The sequence below is a fragment of the Protomyctophum bolini genome (genome assembly GCF_963924005.1).
Source record: "Protomyctophum bolini genome assembly, chromosome: 23".
Classification (NCBI taxonomy): domain Eukaryota; kingdom Metazoa; phylum Chordata; class Actinopteri; order Myctophiformes; family Myctophidae; genus Protomyctophum; species Protomyctophum bolini.
Window position 1 is genome coordinate 11,409,714 of NC_137884.1, and position 22,682 is coordinate 11,432,395.

At 44.0% G+C, this 22,682-nt stretch overlaps 1 protein-coding gene across 15 annotated transcripts in view; it reads right to left on the reverse strand.

Moving 5' to 3' along the window:
• LOC308310954 (pleckstrin homology domain-containing family A member 5-like) overlaps positions 1-22,682 on the reverse strand; it is a 211,900-nt gene that overhangs the window by 67,505 nt on the left and 121,713 nt on the right. For 7 of the 15 annotated variants that reach the window (XM_080757427.1, XM_080757433.1, XM_080757432.1 and 4 more), the window contains exons 4-7: positions 18,823-18,906; positions 11,333-11,386; positions 5,245-5,298; positions 2,647-2,854 (exon numbers count right to left, since the gene is read on the reverse strand). In XM_080757427.1, the coding sequence (XP_080613553.1) occupies positions 2,647-2,854; positions 5,245-5,298; positions 11,333-11,386; positions 18,823-18,906 (400 nt within the window). Of the gene's footprint in view, positions 1-2,646; positions 2,855-3,697; positions 3,748-3,769; positions 3,851-5,244; positions 5,299-11,332; positions 11,387-18,822; positions 18,907-19,806; positions 20,170-22,682 lie in introns of those variants that run through there. The other 8 variants (XM_080757425.1, XM_080757430.1, XM_080757426.1 and 5 more) reach the window with 6 other exon arrangements.

Here is a 22,682-nt window from a genome sequence, read left to right on the forward strand (position 1 = left end):
ACAATTCATGAGTCGTCTCTGTCGGGTGGAAACCTCGCGTGTCCAAAACGGTTACTTTTTCAGGATTCAAATTCGGGAAAAAACGGCAAAAGTATCAAATCCACAAGCTGGAAACGAGCTTGTGGATTTGCTGCTTGGCGTTAATTTACGAGAAACTCCCCCCTGTCAGGTGTAAAGGAGCAACTTGGACACTCAGGCATGAAGGAAGCATGAGTTCAAGTCCGTTGCTCTCCCCTAGTCCCCCATACATGGGGACTAGGTTGGCGGAGGGTGTGTAGAGCCCAGGATCACATTAGATGATTGACACAGGGGTGAAAAATGGGTTACAAAATCGTGGGATAAAAAAAATATAACAATAATTTACGAGAAAAGCGTAAAAAGTTAAAATATGGAGATAAGAGTTTTTTGCCCGACGGCAGCGTCGACAAGAACTCTACACAGTGTATAATCTACCACTGCAGTGACCTGCATATAACTGTCAGATTCACTCGCTGCTACAGTACTGTACTGTAGGCCTTCCTGAACGGAGAATAACGCAGCTCTCTATTCAGAACAGTAATTATGCTATTACATAATGGATGGGATGGGGGGGGGGGGGGGGAGACATTAAATGCTGAAAGTGGTTGACAGATGGAATTCATTGGTCATAATGTGCAGTGGTGGAAAGTAACTAAGTAATGCGCAGCCTGCTTAGCTATAGTTCCGGCAGACAACTCAAAAGAGCGCACGGCCTACCCGATCAGGTGACCAAGTCACATGCACTCTTTGCCTGATCGGAGCGGCTATCTCTAAACGTCTCTGCCGAGTCCACTCGAGAGTCACGAGTCACTACAATTTATTATACCCACATTCTTCTTTTTTTCTCGCCGTATATGAAATCGCATAATGTAATCGCATAATGTAATCGCATAATGTAATCGGCAGATTACCTTGTAGCGTTGTTCCCGTTGCTATGCAATGCCTCAGTCACGACCAGCTATACGGTCCTTTACAACTCGGCTCCATTGACGCTCCATTATAGCAGGGTTTTCAAAGCTCCATATTAACTCTAAAACTACGTGAGCTGCCCATGGTGGTCTCGTAGCGTTCCTGACATCCAACTGTTTCTGGCGATAGGTAAAGAGTGCGGGATTAATGCCAATGTTGACTGCTCACATCAACAACCCCCTCCTCCGCGCTGACCCAGAAACGGTACTGATGCGCCGGGGGTTAATGGTGGCATACAATTTAGGCATTTAGCAGACGCGACTAATCCAGAGCGACTTACATTAAGGTCTGCGGCAAATACATTAATCATTCTAGGGGTTCTTGACATAGTTTGAGAACCACGGACATAGAAACGTCAGGATTTAATAGACATTTGTAGAATAGGCCTCAGGTCTTAATGGGCTAGGTGGACTCAACTACTACAACAATATAGTAATTAGGGGTGATATATCGATATCACAATATATTGCAATACTGCAATATATATAGATATACATATTGTGGCGTCTCGCTGAGGGACCGCACGCCGTGCCACCACCTCCCCGGAGAGAGAGAGAGAGCGTGGGAGGCAGAGTAGAGCGCAACAGGCTGGGCCGCGTCATAGGAGGCAGGTACTATAACGATTACCTGCTGGAGAGCTTCAGATGAGAAACACCTGTGCTTCCAGCCAATCACTATAACGAGGCTTCGTCTCCCCGCACTCGCCCTCGGCTCTCTCTCCGTGGCAGGTTGGCGGGCGGTCTAACGGTAAGCGAACACACACTCCCTCACAAATACAATGTAATTGAAATACATCAAACTGACTATGTTTCATAGGCTGCATACTGATGCCCTGTTCCCCGTTGGGCTCGGCTGGAAACGAGGCTTGCAAGTGCATGGCTTGGAGAATGGAGAATTCCCTTTAAATCCCGCCTGACATTATTATTTAAGAGCCAGACAGAAAGTCCTGAGCTACACCACCTATACTGTAGGTGCCCCCCTGAATGACTCTTGCATTTCAAAATCCTGTGAATATAATTTTGGTTCAATAAACGGGCGCCAAAGTCTCGGCTCAATCCTGTCTCCTGCCTGTCTGTCTGTCTCTTGTTATTGGTATCAATCCTCACAATGTATTATTATTAGTTAGTACTAGTAATAGTATGCTACCCATTGTATGTGGACAGACAAGTTGTGGACAAGTTGCAAAGTTGCAGTCAGTGTTTTACTACTGAATACAATATTCCAGATTTTGTTTGCATTTATACAACGTTGATGAAATCTCTTGCAATATATAGAATTTTGCAATATCGCAGTATATCGAAAATAATTATCATTATCGAGGGCCTAATATCGCCACAGATATGGTATCGTCGGGTACCCATTATCGTCCCACTCCTAACCCATTCTGAACAGGAACCTATGTTGGTGTTAGCATCATGTTATGCTTTAGCTATTGAAAAATAGCAGATCTACAAGCTCGTAGCGCGCCACCGAGTGGCGCGCTACGAGCTTGTAGGTCTGCTATTTTTGAAAAATCAAAGAACGACTGACATTTTTAGAATCTGATCTCAGGTCAGAATGGGTTAATCAGACCAGTGTGTGTCCAGCGGAAACCTCGTATGAATCTGATCTCAGGCCAGAATGGGTTAATAGAAACTGAAGTTGAGCACGGCGTCTCACCCGTGACGACGACGAGGTGGTTGTGGCGGCGGCGGTGGCGTTGGTGGTGCAGGGGGCAGCGACGGTGGTGGCGGCGGGGCTGCCCTGGAAGGTGCTGTAGTCGGACCCGCCCGTGTAGTTTGACGCCTCGCTCATGGTGCTCAGGGGACGCTCCTTCTTATCACCGCTGCTGCTGCCCTGCTCTGACGGAGCCTTGTTGGGGGCCGACCTGGAGGGGAGGGGGAGAGGGAGAGAGAGACATAAGATGAGATGAGATAAGGAGAGGGAAATCGCCAACGTCAACACCACTAGCCTCGCGTAGCCAGATTCCGCGGACCAGCAGTAGTGTATAGGACCAACCAGGGCCCAGTATGCAAATATAGGATGGAAATACCAGGCTATAACCAACGACGCAGGGTCCAGTATGTGTGTTTGACAGCGGGCTGCGCTGCTCTGATTGGTTGTAGGTCTAACCAATACAGTCCGTTTGAATGTTGTCCCTTGGTAAAAAATGGAAACACAGAGGGGAACCAGACTAATATCCACGCAGTGATATCAGCATGGCAGTGTTTATAACATTGAAACATAGAAAAACCTTTCAGATTACTAAAATATGACTAAGACTAAATAGCATTTTATTCAAAAGACTGTGGCTAAAACAAAATCTTCTGTTAAAATCCACAACACTGAGATACAGTTACAGGGCAGGAGCAAGTACTGTACTTACAGCAGACACTGCGCAAAAAGAAGCACCATCAATAATGAACAAAGTTTATAGACCCCTCGGCAAAGCTTGCGTCGTGCGATAAATTAATAATAATATTAATAAAAGAGTTCACGCAGTAAGTAAGTAACCATGTCAGGTAGTGTCCTTACGTTACTGCAATGAGCTAACATTAGACAAGCAGAGCAATGCATCTTTATGGCAAACGGCACAAAAGACAGGCAAGAGGCAAGAGAAAGTGTGTGTGTGTGTGTGTGTGTGTGTGTGTGTGTGTGTGTGTGAGAGAGAGATGGAGAGAGAGAGTGAGAACGTCAGCGTAAGTGTGTGTGTTTGTGTGTGCATGTATACGTGTGTCCTTCTGATTGATTACGCCATAAGATGAGAGAGCATGCAGTCGCTAATCTCCAAGGGAGATTCTGTCCCTGCATTTCAGTCAGCCAATCAGACACCCCTTGCATCTCATCCATTCCATCTTCCTCCCCCTAATGACACACGACCTATCTGTTAATGCCATTAGAGAGAGAGAGAGAGAGAGAGAGAGATGGAATGGGATAGGTGAAATAATAAAGACGCAAGGTGCCAAAACGTGTCCGGTTGTCAGACTCCTGCTGCGGTGAAATGGAAGAAACACGGTACACCGCATACCTACTCTGGGGAGAACATTCCCCAGAAATAGCTCAAACTCACACTGGTAGCTTGTAGCTATTTTTGTTTTGGCAAAGAGAATTGTTGCAGACCAGTGGTTCTCAGAGTGGGTGACGTGGTGGGACCATATAGGGTGCCTCAGAATACTTTGATAATATTTGCAATTTATCCACGTATCACTTCAGTTTAACCAATTAGATCTGCTAGGTTGCACTTCTAGGCGTTCGTTTTCGATCAACACCAAATCTCGTTGTCAAAATCGATCCACGATGCGTTGTGAGCTTGTAGATCGGCTAATTGTGACAAATGTTTCCCGCAGAGTGGTTAAATGTCAAGTATAAAAACAAATCCAAACTGTCCTATAATGGAAAACTATGACACACTGAATCTTAGGGGGGATATTTACATATTTACATAGCGTAGCATGACATGGTAAATGGTGCATTTATATAGCGCCTTTATCCAAGGCGCATTAGATTCACCCATTCACACACACATTCATACACCAATGGCGGCGGAAACCATGCAAGGCACCAACCTGCACATCAGGAGCAATTAGGGGTTCAGTGTCTTGCTCAAGGACACTTCGGTCAAAATACACTTGTAAATCAAAAACTTGACGATTATTCGGCTATTTTCCCCACAATAACAGAAAATTGAAAGTTCACTAGTACAGAGCCCTGATGGACGCCGCTCAACCATACAGCGTTTGAGTGGTTAAGGCAGAAATGCTGAAGTCAGACTAGCAGAGCAGACTATACTCAGTGGTGGAAAAAGTGCTCTCATTTTTTACTTACTTTTACTTACTTTTGTAGTTAAGTAAAACTCAGAAATTCTACATTTTATTGAGTAAAAGTACAAAAGTATTGGCATCAAAAATCTTAAAGTAGCAAAAGTAGAAAGTACTCATTGTGCCGAATGTCCCACAAAGTTTTCAAACGTATGCTTTTTTTAAATGGCCGATCTACAAGCTCATAATGTGTCGCGATCGCGGCGCATTGTGAGCTTGTAGATCGGCTATTTTCAAATGGCTGAAATGAATATAAGGCTGAAGTGGGTAATGGACATTTTCTAATATAATCAAAGCCTACAAAGTAACTAAAGTTTTCAAATAAAATGTAGTGCAGTAAAAGTACAATTTGCCTCTGACATGCAATGGAGTAGAAGTAAAAGTATTGGGAATTGTAAATAATACTCAAGTACAAACACCTCACTTTCCACCACTGACTATACTGTAGTAGGAGGTTTACCTGGCGTCAGGCTCTGGAGGCTTGCCGGGAGGGGCAAGCTTTCCACAACTCAAGCTAGAAACACAACAGGACAGGACACGGACAGGACAGGGGAGAAGTGGTTAAGACTGTGTGCTGTGAGTCTGCATCCATCTTTGCCGTCTTTAACCACACTGTCAGTAGAGCTCGGGACTTCGGTCCTATTGTATTAGAAGAATAAAGCACACACGAGAGTCTGAGACAAAGAGAGTGAGGCCAAAATGGAGAGTTTGCTGCATGAATCACGGCTATTATTCCCTGGGGGGGCTCTCTGCTGATATAATGCCTCTGTGCCTGACCAGCTTAAATTGGCTTGCCAACTTGGCCCTGACAAATTGAAGCAAATTTTCTCCATTTTTGTGTGCCTCCGCCAGTCAAGAGGAAGGACATTAGATAATGTAAGGAAAGGGGAAAGTCCAAGGTCCTCTCGGAGTCTCGACTAAAATCACTGTCTCCATCTCATTATAATATATTATAAATATAGCGCACAAAACGTCTTCATAAATGTAGATACATCTACAGTGTTTATTCAAATGGATTGTCAGCCTGCCTGCCAGTGGCGCGCACATAGACACTAGGGGGTGCTAGAGCACCACCTGCCCTTGCCCTCTGGACAGCGATGTTCCCTTTAAAAAAAAAAAGTTTTAGTACAGTGTACAGTATGTGGACCATGGTGACATTGATCAATTCTTGATAAATAAATAAAAGCTTCTAATAATATTTATGCCCCAAAATCTATAAATCTCACACTATTAAGGCAAACCGGTTCCACGCGCTGCACAAGGTGCCCTTTTTTCACTTGAGCACCTGCCCCTCTAAATGTCTGTGCACGCCACTGCTGCCTGCCCTTCCTGCATTTTGCATTTCCACCCACTGTAAGCTCTGTTGGTATTCTACCTGACTGACCTGTTTTGTTATTGTTACCGCGGGCATGCAGAGTTTTCAATCACGGAAACCTGCAGTTCTGTGTAGCTCAGGGGACAGGGGACAGTTCTTTAGATGTTGCTATATCTGTCTGTCTGGATCTGTTAATGTCAAACCTTTTGTTTTTGTTTCCTCTGTTTTTCTTTCTTGGTTTTAATCTGGCAACATCGCTTGCTTTCCAGCCAAACTGTTAATTTAAAATGTTAATTTGAAATGGGGCCCTTGTAGGCACAAATCAAAATGCGTTTTCAGCTCAGTGGCAAAGTGACAAGTGCTTCACAAGAGTACTGCTGGTTTAACCCTGCAAGACCCGGATATATTTCTACTTGCAAAAAAGAGATTTCAACCTTTCACTGATAGAGTATGCCTCTAATTTCTTGTTTTTAGTTCAATGTTTGTTTTAAAAACGCCATTGACAATGAAGAAAAAATGGTTTTGTCCCTATGACTCCCTAACACAAACATTAAATCCCATTAACAATAAAGATAATTTAATGTTTGTTTTGACACAGTTTGTTTTACATCATCATTACATCACCTAATCATATAGGTGATCCCTCCTCGATGTTGTAAGATGATAAGAGCGCCCCTCACTTCACACGGGTGTGATTTTATTTGTATATAAGAGACACTTGTTTCTCAGCTACATTACCCAAGTTTAGCATCCACTTCATGGGCAGAAAAAGGGATAGACTCCCACGTTCTCGGCTGGTACTGGCAATGAGTCACACATCAACCTTTACTTATGGCCAGAGGTGGTGCTATTTTGTAGCTTAATGTACGTACAATAGTACAAGAGCTGTGATTGGTCGACTTTTGAAGGGACAGACATACAGCCAAAACCTGTTCTTAGATGGCTTAGCTGCACATCGGCCACGGAATTTGTGGTACGTACCTGTGCTGCCAAGACACTTAGTTATAGCTTGTCGAATATAATACTTGACTTTTAATGGGGAACTTTTTACCAAAAGTTGATTAGAGCAGGGAATTACACAGTTACATTATTACAGTTGGCATTTATTGGAGTCACTTGGTTCAATTTCTTCTTAATTTTTTCAGGCAAAGAAACTACCACAATTCATCCACAGAGTGGCCTTCTGACTTCACAAACGGTACCTTTATCTCATCAGAAGTCCACAATTAATTTAAACATTGCACATTTAAACTTTGTTCAGCTTGATTTGTTTTGCTGCAGGGTGAACCTATAAGAACAATCTACAGTGTACTCCCACCTTGATTGCACTCTAGATAAGAGAATCAGCTAAATGCCTGAAGAGTATAATTGCTTTTCGTCTGGGCTTGGACCATTAATTGACACAGACCAGTCGCAGAGTGCAAAATGTGGGTAAACGACGCCATTTAGCCATTACAAAACGGTGCCATTGTCTGAGAGCCGGATTGCTCCCATTTGGTGGCTACGTGAATTGCAGGCAAATTGACCGCGTGTCGGGTTGAGTAGAGGCCATCGTGCCCACAGCGAGGTCACAGGACCCCCTGTGCAGTGAGTGGGCAGGGTTGAGCCCCCCTTCCAGTCAGTGTTTATTTTGTCGACTAAAACTATGACAAAACATGTTCATCGACTACCTTTTTTTCACTGACGAAACTAGACAAATATATGCACAATTTCGTCAGATAAAAACTAGACTAAAATGTTAAGCCGGTGGAGAAGAGATTATAACAATAATCAAACGAGTTATATTAAATAAAATAAATAAATAAAGGTCCTGTAAATGCGACAGTACGTCTTTACACTGGAAACGAACTGCATTGTAGAGTAAAAAGAAAACACAAAACTAATTCTTTTGAAATTAAGGTAGATCAAACAAAAATAATACAATTGAACAATCAAAGCCTTTTCAAAATGTAACTGAAAATGTTCACTTCAGATTTCCCCCTGCAATGTCCTTTTAAAGGTGTCCCAGAGTCAAAGAATCCCAAAGTAATCCCCAAAAAGTAATCCGAGTAATAGCCAAGGCCCCAGTGAGGCTCTTCAATGTTGTGGTAAGAGGAGGGACTGCAGTTGGACCTTCGCGCCGGTTCAGTCTCTATATCCTTCTTTATACTCTATGGTAATAGCTCGATAAAGTAGTCCAAAAAGTTATAAAACCAAAAGGCAATGCATTGCTAACTGGAAAAAAGCAAAGTATATCCTCCTCACCCAACCTTTAGGTCAGGAGTCCTCTGCTGGTTCCTTTGTTCACAAGCTCTGATTTGTTTGTTCAGAGCTCAAAAGCCTCAGAAAATGCCCGACCAAACTTTCTCTCCTTCCCTAAACAAAGTTATTCGGTCAAACTGTGCATTGGTTTGAGTTAAATTCAGATTTTCGCTTAGTATTGGCTTGAAAAGAGAGTGTTTGACAAACAACTAACAACCACACCAAACACACTGCCCAAAATGGAACCCAAGCTCGGCGCCTCACTTCCTGTTCCTTTATAGCCTCCAGCTGGCAATTAACTTCCTGGAATTGGAACTATTGCTCACATACTTTTCCCCACAATCCCCTATGATCAAACTTTGTCATTTTGTCAACAGAAAATGGATGACCATGGTTCAACTACACAAAACACCATATATTCTCTGTAAACCACATTTCAGGGTAAATATTTAACCATAGTTTAACCAATATATTCCCTTGTTATTCTTCAGTACGTTTCATTTTCTTTCAATACTCATACAAGGACAGGAAATACATGTTTTCCCACATTTATGTGGCAATGTCACAAGATCCAGTAGAACTAAAAGACATGTAATTTTATGTTTGGTTGCGCTCGGATGCTGCACTCTGAAAATAGCAGATCTACAAGCCCACAGTTTGTTGCAGTGCGACACGTTGTGAGCTTGTAGATCTGCTATTTTCAGCATTGCAACCAAGTGTAAAATCTGCCATTACAACGCCATCAGGACTCCCAAAAATACATTTGTCGACAAAATCAACTGTAGATTTAGAAGACTAATCACATGGTATTGAGTCGACTGAAACTAGACTGAAACTAAATGCAATTTTATTGAAAAGACTGACTAAAAACTAAATTAAAATGTGCTGTCAATATCAACACGACACTGCTGTTATGACTGCACTGTTTGTTCTGCACTTCAGTGACAATGATTAAAGTGGACGAGAGCCCCGCTGAGACTGACCATCATTCAGCCACTGAAGCAAGGATCAAACAGGACCAACACAACACAGCGTTCCCCCGTGGAGATTTGTCTCTTTCGTCAAGCGTTCCGTGGACATTAATGATTATTTACTGTGTGATTTACCCGATCTGTGAGTGATGCTACTGACTCACTATATTGACAATTTTGTCAACAGATAAAAACTAGACTAAAAGCTCTGGCCCAGATACCGTTAGAAGGAGTTCTCCTTAACGCTATGGTACTTTCAATCCTTTCCTCTCGCGCCCACGGTAGTGCAGCAAGCTGCAGCCTCTCGTCTTTAGTGAAAATAAAAAGTACACTTTCGCCACTCACCAAAACAAAGATGGTTTTAAGATGTTGCAAGGCTACTTTCCTTAGTGGGAACACTCGGAGCCCTCCACCTCACCTCAAGTAGTACGCCGTTTGGTCAAAAGTTATTTTAATTTTATGTTATTAGTTAATTACCATTAGTACTGCTCTTGCAGTACTCTTACTTGTATATTACCACTTTTCACTGCTACTAACTCTTAATTCCTAATCGCAACAGTCTATATATAGACATTTAAACAACCGCTAATCAACGTCTAATCTAAGGATAGACGTCTAATGAACTTTAATTTTTAGTTTTTTTTTGCATTTTTAGACACACGTCTAATAGCCGTCTTTTGCTCAGTGGGACCTTCAAGGCGGTTAACATGATCATTGGCTTTTAAAGGTAGTTTACCATAACAAAGCATATTCAGTGCAGCGACTTTCAAAAGATTGTAACACAGTGGTAGTCATTCTTTGAGTGCGTGCGATGTGCCGATGTCATATCGTGTAAGAGGAAATTATCTATTGGATTCAGAAGGTACCAAAATGTCAGTTCATTCTAAATCAACTGCCACGGACTACAGGCAGATCAGATTAGGTGGAAGACACATTCATCTTTCCCTACCATTTCAGTTTTAATTATTTTTTGCATTAGTTGTGCAGGAAGATCATTTGGCAGTCCAACACACAGTCTGAAACCACAGTTAGTATTAGGAAAAGATGGAATAAGTGGAACCCGTTATGATTAATGGCTAGACTGACTTCTTCCCTTTTTTTTTAAGCAAAGCACTGTCACAATTTTAAAACAGTTTTGACATTAACTGAAAAACAGAGGAAATAATAGGTGCCATTGTTAGTCTAGCTGCAAGCTATTATATTAAGAAGCATTTTTGCCCATTTGCGTTTCACCACTCTGTGGTAAAATTCTGGAAAAGTAATAAATATTCATAAACAGTGGTTCTCAAAGTTTTTAATTTCAACGACCCACATAACTCTGAAAGCGTACACATTATGGAACGAAATGGACCAATTTGTATGCTCCCACAGTTACAGACCTGTAAGGGTCCATTTGGAACCCCCTCTAGGACCCCTGAGGGTCCACGGACCACACTTTGAGAACCACTGATATAAAACAACGGGCTATTCATTCAAAGCAGTGGTTTTCAAAGTGGGGTCCGGGGACCCCCAGGGATCATTGAGAGGCCCCAGCAAAAATAGTTAGCACAGCATTCAAAAATCTATTTAAAGGAATAGTTCACCCCCAAAATGACCTTTCCGGCGGCAGTGGAGAAGTCACAAAGAGTCTCCTTTGTGTCTCCATAGGGAACCACTGCTGCGACAAAAACAAAAACATATCCATGAATTCAAGTCTCCATGGTGTGAGTAATCAATAGAAAAAAAAATTCAGGTGAACTATCCTTTTAACCAATTTAATGTTCAGATGGGGGTCTGCGCTCTGCGTCCAAAATACATATTTATTTGGCATGAAAAAGTTAGTGTGATGTGGAATGTAATGGTTTGACTTAACCCTCACTTTGCATATCCGCTATATATATATATATTTTTTTTTTTGGTTGACAAATCTTCAAATATCATACGAAAACATTTGAGAACCACTCATTTTGTATAATCAGCCTTAATACTAAGGGAGAAATGCTGAAGCGAGAGCAGCAGAGCATACTAGACAGGAGGTTTACCTGGCGTCAGGCTCTGGAGGCTTGTCGGGAGGGACAAGCTTTCCACAACTCAAGCTAGAAACACAACACGACAGGACAGGACAGGGGAGAACAAAATGACAAAATAAATATAAAAAATGTATAATAAATCATAGCAAATTAGGATCCAATCAGGATTCAGTTTCGTCCTCAACACTCAAAGAGGTCTTGATTTGTGCGTGCGTTTGCGTTTGTTTGTTTTGAGTATATCCAATAATTTTTTTGTTTTTACCCGCATTATTCTCCCGGAATCTGAGAAACGGATTACTGGGGAGAGACGTGGCTCGATAGGTGTTCATCAAAGTGATTTGCTTCCTTTAATCAAATAAAAACGTTCACCAGATCTACAAGCTCACAACACTGTGTGACCTGAGGCAGATATCGCACTGTAGATCTGCAATTTTGGCCGAAGAGATTTGAAGATGTAAAGAGTGAAAAACAGAGCAGGCTTGTGATCTCTGTATGCCTCTCTCTCTCTCTCTCTCTCTCTCTCTCTCTCTCTCTCTCTCTCTCTCTCTCTCTCTCTCTCTCTCTCTCGCTCTCTCGCTCTCCCCCCCCCCCCCCCTCCCCTCCCCCCCACTCTCCTTATCTCTTCATCTAGTCTTCTTGTGGCTTCGGGTTAGTACAGGCAAAAAGTGGATGTGGGAACAACATTGAGACAGCAAACAGATGGCTTTTTGGCACACTGTGTTGCCCCCCCCTCGGCGTGTTGCCCTACGCGCAGTGCGTATTGCGCTTATAGGTAGCGACGGCACTGCACACAGGGCATAACTTGCCTTTAAAAAGGTGATTTGGAATCAGAGCAGCGAGCTAATCGACCAGTTTGCCGTTAAGTCACGCATGTTTTTTTTCCAATCCTCAAATTATGTACGATGCAAGAGCAAAACAGCTGCCATGACATGTGATTCTATTTATCTACGGTATACTTTCCAGCAATCTCTTTATGTACGGAGGCATGTCTGTCTGTCTTTTCGTCACATATCCTGAGAACCATTCGCCCAACTGTCTTCACCTGTCTAAAATAGACGTGATAGACATGTATAAATAGGCCAAGCATGTAGGTAGGCACTGGCTGTGAATAAGGACAGTTTTAATAAGTGTCATGAATGGCGGACTCATCTTCAAAAGTGCTGTCCCATTTCTTTCACAACAATTTGGAGCCCTTGCGTCCCCCTGACGTCATTAAAGTCAATGAGGGTCCAGGGCTCAGGGCTTGAGGGAGGCAATTGGGATTGGGCCTCTTTCCACGTTGGATGACCTCCCTTTGTGTGGATGTGTTCCCTATGGTTCTCAACCTGTGGGCTGATGCCCACACGTTGCCCACAGGTTGGGAGGTAGAGAGCCTGCCTTGCATGGGATGAGGTAGTGTGGAAAAGACGCCCGAGACATCAGACCCTCACAGTACAACAGGGAAGGGTCCTGGATGGAGTCCACGCAAGCTATGCATGGCACTATAGGTGTCACATGGACGAACCACATCAGAAATGTGGTCCTCTAGTCTACATGGGACCTACCACGGGTCACAGACAACGTCAGAGAGAGAGAGAGAGAGAGAGGAGGACGAGGCTGGCTGGACACTGCGTCAGGCAGCCGAAACTAGAGGCTGCACGTATAGGGGAGGGCGATATGGAAAAGTATAATATCACAATTATTTTTCAAGCAGTCGATCACGATCCACGATATTATCACGATTCTTTTTCATGCTGGTTTTTATGGATATTTTTCAAGTTACTTAACAGTACCACCTGGCACGTACAACAAGTATCACAATATATACACTATCTCTGAAATGGCATATCGTGGAGATATTGTATCATCTTGGCGAGATTTATCAACATATCAACTTCTCACCCTAAAGTGGGTAAAACAACGTCTAAAAACCATACTGTGTGACTTGAGTCAGCTGTTCTGGTTGGAGCTTAGCACTGAGGACCAGATTCTACAAAATGTCTTCTAAATCCCGACAGTTTTCTGAAAAACCTGTATGTCAGTGGTGCTCAACCTTTTTCACGTCAAGGACCCCAAATAGTATGTATTGAACCCCATCTCAAAATATGTTGTTTCACAGAACCCCCCCCCCCCCCCCCCCCCCAGATGCAAAGATATGAGTTAAAAACGTTCGCTGTGAAAGATTCAAAGATTTGCACCAGACATTTTCACGATTGTTTCTAAAATAGCAGATCTACAAGCTCGTAGCCTTGCAGATCGTCTATTTTTCAACAGCTAAAGTTTAAAATAATGGTTTAAAGTGGTTAAACGCTAAAGCGACGCACAGATGCCTTCCCGTCCTAATTGGGTTCATTTGCCTTCCTCGCCCTCCAGAGTGGCGCACAGACAGTGTCATTATGGGAAGCGGCACAGACCTATCACGTCCGCACCGCCCATGTTAAACACTCCTCATTTGCAATAACTTTCCCACCTCTGCTGTCGCGCAGTGCCAACATATTTAAAAATACGACTTTGCACATGGTTAATTTACATATGCTGCTCTCACACACACACGCACGTCACTCACACACACACACACACACACACACACACACACACACACACACACACACACACACACACACACACACACACACACACACACACACACACACACACACCTTTTGCATAGTGCTAATAGGAGCAGTGTGACAAAGGAGATAATTGGAATGGGGAGATGAAAGAGAGAAAATGTGCGAGTGAGTGATAGAGTGAGAGACGGACAGGGAGAAAGAGAGAGAGAGTAGATAGTTAGCGGATAGTTCCTGTCACTCACAGCAGCCAGACTCAACTATTGCAGAGAGAGGGGGTGAAATCTCAGTCACGTACCGACAGTGGAGGAAAGTAACTAAGTGCATGTGAGCAAGTACTGTACTGTACTTTTTTGAGGTATTTGAGGATTTCCAATACTTTTACTTCTACTCCACTACATTTCGGATCCAAATATTGTACTTTTACTCCGCTACATTTATTTAAAAAATGTAGTTACTAGTTACTTTGTAGATCTGCATTATTACTAGAAAACCATTTGAAAATAGCCGATAGTAGATCTGCAAAAGCAAAGCAAATTCCTATGTGTGTATACACAATGGCAAATAAAGGTATCTGCTATTTTCAGTAGTATTGCTACTATTATTTAAGTAACAAGTCGAGTACTTTATCGACCACTGCATACTTGCGTAGTGCGTACTGACTCTATCAGCTGCTGCACACTCCATGCTACGCCCAGGGGGACTGGGTTGGAAGGCGGAACGTGTAATTAGTTTGTTTTTTTTCTTCTTCTCAGAAGCCCTGGTCTGACGTTTCGGCTCGACTCGGCTGTTGCTGGGTTGTTTTTTTGCGTAAAAAGATCTTTTGGCCTCGATTAAGAAAAGTTGTGCCTCTCCATGTGCGTTTTCATGGGGGGGGGGGGGGGGGGGGGTGAAGCATTCATCATGGATTCACAGAGGCTTTCTCGCTCTGTGTTTATGTCTGGGGACAGTGAGGGGAGAGAGAGCGAGGGGGAGAGAGAGAGAGAGGGGCAAGACACACAAAAGAGAGAGACGGCAACATACCGGAGAGAGTCAAACATGATGGTTGGTGAACCTGTAACCTGCATGCATGACAATAACCCTCGGATCAGGAGCATTATACCAAATGAATCACACCCGTGGGTGTTGACGTCACTCTAGAAGTGTGTCCCACACCCACACACTCTTCCTCTTTTCTTCCTCCTGGTCGGTATGAGCTTGTGATTTTGACTATCATTCCTCACGGTACTGCCTTCTCTGTGGCACCCCCTTGGTGTACCGTGAGGCCGTCTCATCATGTTGTGGTAAGTGTGTATTGTATGTATTTCCTCAGGATGGTGAGGTTGCTGCACGGCGCGCCCAGGTACTATTGGTGGCACCGAATTGGCCACAGAGACCATGGATGGGAGAGATCTATACGAGATGCTGGAGGGTCAGCCATGGTGTCTTCCAGTCAGACGGGACTTGCTGTCCCATGCAGGCACATGGCAGGATATGGCACCCGAAGCCTCAGATGATGAGGATGATCCTGACTTTGGTCAAAAGTCAGGAAACGCCTGCTGCATGTCCGGTGGAGAGGAGGGACCCAGTTATCGTATTTAAGGTGAGAGTTGCCAAGGAGAAGGGGCTCTCTTCTGGTCCGGTGCTCACTTTTGGCTAAACGAGTGCTGTGTGTTGTCATCCAGAGATTCCCAAAGGTCGCATTCCGTGATTCCGTGGACCATCTTTTGCTTCAAATAAAGAAGTCTACATTTAAACCTATACCATCTGGACCTGCCTTGTTCTCCTGTGTGCTGTACGCTGGTATTGTTCTTCAGAACGGGAAAATTACACCACACCTTCTTTGTCAGCGGCGAAGGCTGGCCCTGTCGTGCCTTTCCAGTCGTCAGTTAAGAGGAAGAGTGTGTGGGTGTGCAGGGACGCACTTATAGACTGACTTCGGCACCCACGGGTGTGATTCATTTGGTATAATGCTCCTTATCCGCGCGTTATTGTCACATGGCTACAGGCTCACTTTTCAGACTGACTAAGAAGAGTGCCAGACAGAGAAACCCAACAGAGAAAGCAGACAGAAAAACAGAGACAGTGGCCTTCACGCATGTGCGCGCGCACGCACGCACTTTTTCAATCGATCATTTTTAGAATCTGATCTCATGTCAAAATGGGTTAAACTGATGATCACCCTTCCTTTTTTCCCACTCTGTACGTACAGTTTTTATACTTTCCTGAAATGATTTAGATTTTTTTGTTAATAATAAGCAAGCAGAGCCCGCAAGTACTGTAATCGGCTGCGTATGTCAGTGGTGTTGCTCGGCCAATCAGGGACCAAGCATGTATGTCGGTACATTCCACCAGCCAATGAGAAACCACTGTTCTCGATGACGTAACTGAAGTACATTTCAAAATTGGTATAAGGTATCGGCTGGGTATGTGTGTATGTCGGTGTACTCCACCGGGCCACGAGGGACCACTGACCACTGCTGTATTTCAAACCTAGACAGTATATCAGCGAGCTCTAGGACTCAGAGCAGCAGTCGTAGCAGCAGTGGTGAGCGCACCTCATGGCGCGTTCTGCTTGCGCACAAGTAGGCCATACAACACCTTTTCATCGCGTATTTCCGGCGACGTCATTCGATTCCACAGCGCCCGAAAGCCTCGCAGACAAAAAAAAATCCATTTCCGCCAAAGATTGACCGAGCTACAGACCCTTTTGTGTTTTTGCATGCTTTAAGTAGCGGAGACTGGGGGAGAGACAGGTCGGTTGACGCACATTTTACTAATTCCCTCCCTGCACAGAGACTAATTCATTTCAAGTAACCAAACTTTTTTGTGAACAAGATACACTTGTCCTCTCCATCGGCAAGCAAAGTGATCTCGCGCTCACTTCCGCATCTTTCGTCCTGCGTCCTCCTTTCGTCCTCCTGAGTGCGAGATCACTTTGCTTGCCGATTGCGTCCGACTCGTTTCACCAAAATTAAAAAACACTCGGGGTAATGGGAGAGGACAAGTGTATCTTCTTCACAAAAAAGTTTGGTTACTTGAAATTAATTAATTTCTGTGCAGGGAGGGATTAGTAAAATGCGCATCAACCGACCCTGCTCTCCCCTACTTGTATACACTAGTACTGTTGCCATTTTTACATTTATGTTCAATAAACCAATCAATCAATCAATACTTTTACTTAAGTAAAACAATTGAGTACCACTGCTATCATGAGACTATCACGTCCACACACGAGGCTCTCTCTCTCTCCCCACCGGGAAACTCCTGACACACGGCCACGGGAGCACATGGATCTGCTGAAACTCCTGACACACAGCCACGGGAGCACATGGATCTGCTGAATGAACAACGGCACTGCCAACACATTTTTATTAATCTAGTCTTTCTACACCACAGCTGCGTTGGACCTGAGGGGTGGATTATATTGGCAGACCATGTTTCTGAAAGACCCTATACAGTAAGCATGTGGTGGGAAAAGTACTACATTGTTTAAAAGCAACAACAACAACAACAAAAAGCACCAATACTGTAATGTAGAAATACTCCGTTACAAGTAAAAGTCTGGTAATCAAAATTGACTTGAGTAAAAGTACAACATTAGGCATACTTGAAGTACCAAAAGTAAAAGTACTCAGTATGTAGAATGTGCTGTTCTCACAAGGTATCATTACGTATAAAATGTATACAAATATTTTGAAAATATAGTTTAAATACGGCTGAAGTGGCTAATGTATGTTTTCTAATAATACTCAAATCTACAAGGTGGATTAGTGACTTCTTGAGATTTCAAATAATTGGAGTAAAAGTCCAATATTTGCCTCTGAGATGTAGTGGAGTAGAAGTAAAAGTGTAGTACATCCACAATACTCAAGTAATTCAACAGTATAGGGCAAGTTATGCTACAGTATTCTATTGTGCACTGCGTGTGGGGGCGGAGGGGGCTGTCAGGAGGAGGGGGCCGAGGCAACCGCTAGCTACACACACTAATATCTCTGTTGGGTGACTGAATGCTCAACCTACGGCTGTGGTTTTCAACCCTTTTTTTTATCGTTGGATAAGACTTTGTCAACAATTCCATGCTGTATTGATGCTGGTACCATAGGAGAGTGAACGGGCAAATCTTGATCAAAATAGCAGAATTCTTCTACATTCTCTAATTGACTTCTAGTAAATTAAGTAATGCAGATGTTTAGCGATAATTTGACTGAGAGTGTAAAAATGAAACCAAATTCATTTTTCACTCTCAAGAGTTAGAGATCTAAAATGTCCATTTGGTGACCAACTCTCCATCATTTAGCTGGGGACCACCTGGAACCCCGTCAAGGACCACTGGTGGTCCCCGGACCACTGGCTGAGAACCACTGCCTTACGGCACAGCAGTGGTTCTCAACATTAACACATTCTGTACATACTGTACGTCTGGAAACGTCATAGGGACTCGAACCGAGGGGTACATACTGTACGACGTCTGTTGACGTCGTTCATTTCTGCTCCTCATCCGCAAAATATGAAGCTTTTTGGATTATATATCGTATCAATTAAAACGATAGCAATGTAAGCTAGCAATGTAAAGCACACTTATTTAGTGGATTGTTTCCGGGTCGTGGGTTTCAGAGTAAAAGCGGCCATGTCTTTCCGGCACCCCAGAGCTTCTATTTTGAAGGACTTAAGGCACTGATTTTTGTTTACCATTTTCTTTTCTTTCTTTCTTTTTTCTAATTTCTGGGCCCACGTGCAATACCCTCACGGACCCTGGGCCTCCAGTGGCCGCCAGCCCACATGTTGGTAACAGTGGCCCTAGCAGTACTGTATGGAACACTGTCTGTCTAAGTGGGAGAACAGAGCATGACATGCATGTTATGTGTGAGTGGATGTGGTATGTATGGTGCTATAGTATAGAGATTGTTTTGACCGGGGGTCGAGAGAGAGAGAGAGAGAGACACACACAGACAGACAGAGAAAGGGACTTACTGTTCATTGACGACAAATATGCAGTTGTCTTGGGAAGGCACGCCTGACACCGGATGCTTACAGGTCACCTTTCGCTCATTGTGACTGGAGAGGAAGATTGAGAGAGAGAGAGAGAGAGAGAGAGAGAGAGAGAAAGAGGAAGAAAGATGAAAATTAAATGTGTGGTTCTCGAACCATTCTCGACCATTCCCATGTCAAGGACCCCCAAATGAATTGAGTATTTAGCTGCGGATTCCCATCTGAAAATATTTGGTGGTATAGGGACCCCATAAAAGATTTGTATTGTTAAAATGCAAAAATAATAATAATAAATAAAAACAGTTACAATACATATATATATTTTAAAGACTGCCGGGGATCCCCGGACCCCACCTTGAGAACCACAGAATTAAATTACCACAACAACGTGCCCCACACACCCACACACACACACACACACACACACACACACACACACAGCTTGTGTGGAGCCGTGAGCCATCAAGCAGGCCATAAATTGTATGACGGTGACATTATCGTTGCCCATAAAACCCCGTCATAAAGTTTGTCTCAAAGATAACAATAATTTTATAAATCAATGCCTCGTAGAACACATTAACATTCTTTCCAGAATCAACTGCATCACCCACTGCGGCAAGCAAAGGCTAACTTCAAACACAATGCTGAATATGTGCACACACACACACACACACACACACACACACACACACACACGCACGCGCACAACACGCACGCACACTAACCCTAACCTATAAGGCTAGGAAACTTTGTCCCCAATTTTGACAATCTCCCTGATTTATTTCGTCCCGAACATTTTGCCCTACATCAGTAACACACAAGTGCACCGGCAGGCAGCCAGCCACGCACACACACACACATGCATGAACACACACGTTTTTGGACAGCATTGAATGTAGCTGAAAATAGCCAAAGACTACCACAACCTAGACACACACACACACACACACACACACACACACACACCTGGAGAGGTGGGTGGTGCTGAACTTGAGCATGATGTCCTTGTTGACGTTAGTAACTTTAACCAAAAAAAAGAGGACAGCTTTCACAGTTTCTGTCACAGGTTCCGTAAACGACTTTGCGCCGCAAATTGTCCCGACACTTCCAAAAACAAGTCCAGTTGAAAAAGAACAAAAAAAAGAAAACAAAATGACAAAGAAAAAGTTTAAGTTGTTAATTCATCCCGTGTCATATGATGACATCGCCAGAGTAAAGCAACTGCTGCAACTGAACGCACACAAATCTCAGTGCTATATCCTATAGCTACTAATGGTGCATGTCACTATTAGTGCACTACTTAACTCCATCCACAACAGCATTCTCTCTCTCTATGAATATCCCCCCTCACCCTATTGCTTTACTAGAGGCCCTGCTTTAGCAGCCAGGCAGCAGCCCACCCAGCATAGACTGACAGTCTCTCAGTCTCTCTCTCTCTCTCTCTCTCCCCTCCCTCCCCCCTGGCTCTCCTGCAGTCATACAAGCCTCCAACTTCTTCAGGAGAAAATATTCTGCCGCCTTTAAAGAAATTAGTTATTTATACCAGTCAGAGTTTTTACACGCACGCGCGCACTATAGTCGCACCACGCACTAGAGTTTATATAAATAAACTCTTGCTGATAACATAATGATCCAAAAAAGTTGGACCACTTCCAAACAGACTGGGCCCCAACATGGATTGTTGTCTGGTGTCTCTTTGCCTCTACTGGGGCACGGCCATTTGAATCTGTGGCGACGGCAGATGTTGGTGTGGAAACACGTGGAATAATAAGTGCTCTGTTAGTTAACCGTATATAGCGAGGATCTGGATAAATAATATGTCAACAGATAAATCCAGATGTCCCTTCCTCTTCCCCCGACACTGTATATTAGGCTTGTGTTAGGATTTCTGAGCTCTCATTAAACCTGCACCCGAGCAGCATACTAAACAGCTGATTTACACCTGTTTGCCACCTGAGGAAAATGGACTGTGAAGTGTTTTCGTAAAGACACGGGGATAACATGCAAACTCCACACATGTGGAAAGTGCCCTTTCGCCAACCCCACATAGGATATGGACACTGATGACGCGGAGGAGATTTAAGACATTTCTATAAGCTTTATTGTTTATTGTTTAAAAGCACACTGCATAAATCAGCAATAGAATAATCGCTGAGCTTACGCATTCAAGCTGCAGAAGTCACTCACGCGCACACACACACACACACACACACACTGAAAAACACACACACACACACACACACGCACGCACACGCACACGCACTCGCACACAGCGATACTAAACACCATAATAATGTCTACAGTGATGGAGTTGTTGTTGCAGACAACAAGCCCATAGTATTGAAACCACCTACAAGCCGAGCATTGACACAACCGTTAACTGTGTTAGGACCAGAACACATAGTGAATACATAAGACATAACAACATGCCCAGTACAACAATGACGTGTCAGCCACACTGGGGCAGTTTTTGAACAACCTCGACAGATACTTTAGATTTTAGAATTAAAAAGGAGATGATGATCTGCAGGGTTCAATCCCGGGGTGTACCTGCACCAACTCAGGTGTGGTAAAGATGTGCAGATTAAAATCGCGGGGCACAGAACCGCAGACCGTATACGTCCGTGGAGACTCCTCTCCTCTGAGCTGCTGTGTTTAGCAGCAGGGCTCGTAAACAACACACACGACGCATGTCATGAAAATAATAATAATATCTCAAACTTATATAGCACTTTTCTGAGTACCCAAAGACGCTTTACATGGGGGGGGCTTTACAGAGGTAACAACAAATTAAAAACAACTTTAATAGAAAAAGGAAAAATAACACTAAAAGCTAAAGAACATTAAAAGACAGTGAAAAGGGTTAGCTAGGGAAGGCAATATTGAAGAGGTGGGTTTTGAGGGTGGATTTGAAGGTTTTCGCAAAGGCGAAAGCTCTGTCCCCCCACGTACGGCGTTTGGTTCTGGGGACGTCGAGGAGGTTTGCATCACCAAACCTGAGGGAGCGGGGAAAACGCCAGCCGATAATCGTCTTGACATTTTGCCTTCGCCATTTTCAACCCCCGACAGTGAGTCACATGCCGATCCACAGACGCACATATTGTGGAGGGAGGCGATGGCAGCATGAGGAGCATGACCGACCGTTACACTCTGAAAGTCGCGGGCACTGATCAAACTCGGGAGGGTTCCTCTTCACAGTTCAATTAACAGTAACACTCTACGACTGTATACCGTGCACACTCCCAGGCCAGCTGTAGCATACATGTGAGCAGGGGTCCTCTAATGGAACCCAGGGAGCCGGAGGCTGCACCTGGCGGTCTTTTGAGCCAGCCATGTGGCACTGCCTTCTGGGTCCGCCGCCATGCTTCTGTCCCGCTGCTAAATGGCCAGGATCCAGTGCCCCCCCCCCCCCCCCCCCCCCAGTGTCCCCCCTCCCCATCAACCCCCCGGCCCCCAGTGTCCCCGCAGTGACGGCAATGACACGGCAATCATACGCTCATTTGAGCAGAGAGAGAGACACACACACACACACACACACACACACACACACACACACACTCTGAGTTGGCAGAGAAAGAAAAGAGCACTTCCGTAGCCTACTTATCAGAAATCAACGCTCGTTTTGTAAAGAGAAAAGAACAAGTTGAACTGATGAAGTGATGATTCATGCATGCTGCTTTGCGTTTAGCACCTGTGTGTGTGTGTGTGTGTGTGTGTGTGTGTGTGTGTGTGTGTGTGTGTGTGTGTGTGGCTGCGTGTGAGTGATTAGAGAGATTTGGCCTTCACAGTTGTTCCAACTGAAGACAGTGAGAGATGTGTGATTTCTATGAATGTGCTTTCAT